Genomic DNA, 6,000 nt, shown 5'->3' on the forward strand with positions numbered 1-6,000 from the left:
CATGATGATTAAATATAATTACAAAATATCATAATACTATTATATATACACTACTATATTTTTTTTATATATATGTATGTAAAGTTATTTTCTATTTTAGTTTGTAAAAGAAATTCTAAAAAAATTTTTATAAAACTTGAAAATTTCTTTATTCTCTATATTAAACTAATTTAGCTAGTGCTGTCTTTAATTATGAATTAAAATATATGATAAATCTGCAGTATAAAATTATTTTTATATTTTAAATTTTTTCTAAAAGTTTTATGAAATGATTTATCATATTAATTATATTTATTATTTGTATGTAGTAACATTTATTTTCATATCTTACATACATTGTCTACATTAGTATAATGTAGTATAATAAAAATTATAACAATTGTCAAAATGACAAAATAACAGACAACTTTAATATGAGATATTTGTATTTATTCAATTTATATAAATAATATTTTTTATTTAATTAATTGACAATTTGTATAATTAAAACCTAAAATTTATATAATTGATATATCTTCAAATACTTATCTTTAATATACAATGACTTTATATACAATATCAAATATTATAAGCACAATTGACATGCGTAGTTGTTAGCTAATGAGAAAGAAGAATTTGACGCGTACCATGCGTACAAGCATACATAGGAGAACGGCAGTTGGAGTGGTTGGAAGTTACGAGTAGAGCACAATACACGTCAGGTTCTTATTTTGATTCGTGGAGGGGGCTCACCTCGAGGAAACGGGTGGCCAATTCGAAAGGATTTGCCAGGAAAGTGCAGGATACAGATCTCCAAACACAGATTAAACATGATACGCGCTGAAAATGGAGATGTTGTATATTTGGAACAGTTAAAAAACCCGATAGAGAGTGACGCGACAGAGAAGGCAGTGTCAAAAAAGTGCGAGGGGCAGCTGTCTTCAGTAAAGGCAAACAGCTGTTCGTCCTACAAAGGTGCAAATCGTACGACAGAAATGGCGCAAGAGGACAATAATCTGTGCTGGAATAATCTGCCCAGCATTATCCTACAGGAAATATACTCATATTTATCTCACAACTGCCGGTTACGAGTATCTCAGGTATTTTGAATTTTTTTTGCCCTTGAAATGTGAACTTTTGACCTGACACAGTGGGTAATTAAATTTCTGTGTCGAGATTCATATTTTTCTATGTTTTGCTTAAAGCTTTACTTTGAGCATTAATCTCAATTACTATTTTTATTTTATTTCTATATTGTTTGTTTACATTTTGAATATTCATCTTTAATTACAATGATAGAAAGAATGACTTAAATGCATAGAAATTATCTTTGCAGAAATAATTTATTTGAATTTGCATAGGTCTGCAAAAATTGGAGATATGCTCTGTTTCATCCTCATTTTTGGAAAAAGATCACATTTGTTTTGAAAGATGAAGAAAGTGCATCATGGTCTCGGTATTTATAAAATTTTTCACACATAGCATATATTAAGCATTGATAATATTTATTTTAATATTATTTTCTTGTAGATATTTGGCAGACAATTTTGAACTTAGTGTGCAAGAAGTTACAATCATCTGTGATATATCAAATTATTGTGCAAAAGAAACATTAGCCCTCTTGAGAAAACTAAAACATAATAGACAACTTCGTAAATTGTTTTTGAAACCTAGCAATAGTACCTTTGAATGTGAAGATAGTACAAAATGCACTAAAGAATTGGTATCTTCTCTTATAAACATTATAAAAAGATCTGATCATTTAGAAGCTTTGAGTTTGGGATGCATAGAAGATTTAACAGGAAATGCCAGACTAATTCTGGTACATTTACGTAACTGCCAAGCAAAGCACTTAACAACTCTTAGTTTGGCATCTGTTAAAGATGATCCTGATGATTACAATGCTTTGAATTCTGGTTATGGACATATGTTCAATTCATTCGCTAGATTATCTATTTTAACATTGGATTATGAGTTCCTAAGTGATTCTTTACTAAAAGCATTGAATAGCGGTACAATGGAAAGACTTGTAATTCACGTGCATGGTTGGCATTATCAGTATACGGGACCAACTGATAGTAGTTGGCAAGTTTTTGTTCAAAAAAAGTAAGTTATGATATTATTTAACTATTATTATTTTAGTAAAATATATATGATGTTAAAATATTCTTGGAATATTCTTTGGAGATCTTTCAGTTCTAAAAGCTAAACAAACTTAAAAATTGATATGTAAAAAAGTTAATTGAAACTTATTTATTAAATTTATAAAAATTTTAACTCTGTGTTAAATAAAATGAGAATAGAGATGAAGTGAGAGCTTTATTCATTTTATTTTGATTCTTTCATGCTTTATTGAACATTTATTGAACATATTTATTTAATCGCAATTTAATAAATAAACTTAAATATTTGTGTATTTATATTCTTTATCATTAAATTCTACATATTTTCTATATACTAGAAAATAATTTATTATGTTTTTTATTTTTAGTCCAAAATGCGAGTTGCGATTAAATCTTATACACTCTTATGTTGGAATTGAGAAATTAGATACAAATATACTTCGTCCTTCCATGCCTCTTACACATTTGAAAGTATTATTTTGTGAAACTGTTAATATCAGAGCATTGCATCGGCTATCCAGATGGTATTCACGTACTTTAAAATCTTTAATATTAATTGATTCAGTGCAACCTACAACAAGAAATATGCCAGCAACATATGATCCAAGTTATCCTCATAGGTATGTTCTTTTATTAAATTTTTATCTTTTAATTTTCTTATTAATAAATGGATTTTAATATTTTACTGCAGCCCTGATCCATTAGTATTAGTTGCATGGAAATGTACTAAGCTTGTGGAAATTGTATTATTAGGCCACAAATATCATCAGGAAAACTTATTAGCTATTGCACGTCTTCGGGGACATTCGCTTAAGTCATTAGTATTTGCACAAAGATTTATTACATCTGGCATTGAATCTTGGTATAAGGCTGAAACTATCACACATGTAAGTTTCTACTTTTAATATTGTGAACATGGTTTTAATTTCAATAAAATTATATCTAGAATTTAAAATGTTTTATTATAACTTTAATTATTTTATAAAACATTAAAATTATTTTTAATCATATAGGAAATAAAAGAAATAATGGGAAGCCAATGGGAACCATTGAGTGATGCAGATTTACCTACAGTTGTTAAAAATCCTCTTGATGGTGATAGCAGGGAAGTTATCATGCCATTGGTCCTTCGTGACCAAAAGTAAATTCTAATTTATACCAAGAAAAGATTACTCCCCGATATCGTACGCTACCGATCAACATCATCAACAATTTCTGGGCGAGCTACATTCTCAGAAGTAAAGTTATAAAGTTATATCCTTTATTTTTCTATAAGAATTGTTTTTACGAGAACTACGGATGTAACATCAAATGGTGGACATGTATAAATTCGTAGTTTAAAGTCAGTAATTGATGGATGCAATATTACCTGTCAGGTAAGGATCACACAGTTCCAATATATAAATAGCCAGGGTAAAAACGCACATAAGTTCTCCTTTACAATGATTTTATTAATTCTCATGAGAACGCGACAAGCCATAGTTAAGAACGTCTTTCTTGATTCCGTAATGCGAATTATCTAAATTAAGTATGAATCATGCCTATTTTTATTTACCGAAATAGATTGAAACAGTTTTCGTTGGTTTTTCCATGGAAAACTCCTCGTGAGGCAGTTAGTTTATGGTTAATAGTGGTGGTTTCATAACGATCAAAATAAGAAAAATGTAATATTTAATGATCGTTCCTCTCATCAATGAATATATTAATGGAAAAAAATATTATATACGAGTATAATAATATTCTTGATAGATATTAAGAATAAAACATTACAAGACGATACGAAGAAGAAGGCCTCATCAAAATGGACCTTCGATGTGTCATATACTTGTTGATATCATGGAAAAACAATTAAAAAAATATGTTACTATCAATGAGAGCTGATCATCGTATCAAACAAGAAATGAAAGAGAGGCTAAACAAGAAAATGGATTGATCTCACGATGTTCCACAGGAAAGCATAACGAAATTCCAAATATATGTAAGTAGAAACATGTTAACAAATATTTTTCCAATTTTATGGGAAATATATATCAAAGCGAGCGCCAAGAACATGCAGTGTAAGAAAGAATAAGTAAATGAAAAAATAAATATTAACTTCGTGGAAGATTGTTTGCAATCGAGTTGCACAGATAATACAAAGATGCACTCACAAATAAGATGAATAGCGATCCGAGGTTATTTTTAGTACCAAAACCAATCGGACGCTTTTGTACAAATATTAAATGAATATATGTCGAAAAGAGTACGGTTAATCTAGTGGTACATTTGATGGTATCAGTTAAATACACATCAAACATATACATCAAGCATTCATATATCGTGTAGTAAAAAAAGGGAGATATTGATGATATTAATAAAAAGAACTGTGTGATCTTCAAGTACCATTTTTTCACCGTACTCTTAGCGACCGTTAAAAACGAACACAATTATAGTTTATCTATAAAAACAAATCAGAGGAATTAGCTGCTAATCGTGTATGTGTATATGTATGTATATCTGTATTATCTATCGAATTTTAAACGTTAATATTCGGATGCCGCATGCATCTATTTCTATCGTGCGATTAATAATAACGATTTCGAAAGTGAAAAGTACGAAAATTAAAGAAAATCCATAACACAAAGAAAAATACCAAAACAGCACTCGTATACAGTTTATTATTCTGAGAGGTTATTTACTTTTTTCGAGTCCTTGTATAATTATTACATCGTCGTCTATTGTACTTGTAGTCATGTGTACCATTGTTTTTTATATATGATTCTGTACATATGCGTTTAAAATATTAGACACGCGCAAATAGCTATTACGGAGTTGCGCCCGAATTTAAAACAAAAAAAAGAAAAGAAACGAAAAAAAGATGAATGATATGAAGAGAAAAACAATATATAACTGTTTATCTGAGAAAATAACAAAAGTAAATCGATTGAGAGCTAGGCACAAATATGAGAAAATTATTTCTTTAAACGATTTAAAACTGTTATACAAAATGAATGGGCCTTAACCCTTTAACATGAAAACGGCCGGAGCTGGGTCAATTCTATTTTCATGAAAATTACTTTCTTTTATTATATATATTAAATATATAAAACAATTTTAACAGTTATTATATTCATTTCTACTTATCATTATTTTTTATTATCGCTTTTATTAAATAAAATAAATAAATATCTTTCCTGTTTTTTTTCATATTTTTCAAGATTATTACAATAAAAATTAATCATATAAGAGAAGAAAATAACGCAAAATAATGAAAATTACAAAATCAAATATACTTCACAACATATCATTTTTCTTTAAAATATCAAATTCTATACTATTTATCTTTTTTATCATTCTTTACCTTATTATTATAAAATAATCATTGGAAATGATCCAGCAACCGCCCAATAAGGGTTATTATGTATGTAATGTACCTGAGTCGCGGTAACAATAAATTTGCCGAAAAAAATTTGATACGCGATAGCCATCATTAATGAAAATAATTGTAAGATATCTTAATAATAATCATTTTTCGGCAATTCGTTGGAACATGTGCTTATTTTTCGCCAAAAAATGACTGAAAGTTAAGGTATGCTCGTGCCCTTTCATTTAGTATACCGTGCGCGCATATTTTTTAAAAAGTCTTATGGAACTGATGGTTATTCGTTAACTACAAAACTCACGAACCATTGTTCGGCAATCATTGACGCTGTGCAAACGGACTAAGTGTTATTTACTAAGTCTTTTTTCTCTTTTTTTAAAATCCTCCGTTTATTTTTGTTTTTACTTTTATTATTATTATTATTATTATTATTTTATTATTATTATTATTTTATCATCATTGTCGTCGTCGTCATCATCATCATTATCATCATCATCATCATCATCATCATCATCATCATCATCATCATCATCATCA

General features: G+C 28.4%; 1 protein-coding gene across 3 annotated transcripts in view; it reads left to right on the forward strand.

Moving 5' to 3' along the window:
• The first annotated feature begins 673 nt into the window (after window positions 1-673).
• LOC122716771 (F-box only protein 33) overlaps window positions 674-6,000 on the forward strand; it is a 13,480-nt gene continuing 8,153 nt past the window's right edge. Inside the window, exons 1-7 of one of the 3 annotated variants that reach the window (XR_006347091.1) lie at window positions 674-1,079; window positions 1,341-1,435; window positions 1,510-2,085; window positions 2,471-2,722; window positions 2,794-2,989; window positions 3,116-3,478; window positions 3,666-5,230. Coding sequence is in view for 1 of the 3 variants with exons in the window: in XM_043940146.1 (XP_043796081.1) it covers window positions 810-1,079; window positions 1,341-1,435; window positions 1,510-2,085; window positions 2,471-2,722; window positions 2,794-2,989; window positions 3,116-3,247 (1,521 nt within the window). In the remaining 2 variants the exon portion in view is untranslated. Of the gene's footprint in view, window positions 1,080-1,340; window positions 1,436-1,509; window positions 2,086-2,470; window positions 2,723-2,793; window positions 2,990-3,115; window positions 5,231-6,000 lie in introns of those variants that run through there. The other 2 variants (XR_006347090.1, XM_043940146.1) reach the window with 2 other exon arrangements.

The sequence above is a fragment of the Apis laboriosa genome, unplaced genomic scaffold (assembly GCF_014066325.1).
Source record: "Apis laboriosa isolate Shangri-la unplaced genomic scaffold, ASM1406632v1 scaffold49_cov149, whole genome shotgun sequence".
In the NCBI taxonomy this organism is placed as follows: Eukaryota; Metazoa; Arthropoda; class Insecta; order Hymenoptera; family Apidae; genus Apis; species Apis laboriosa.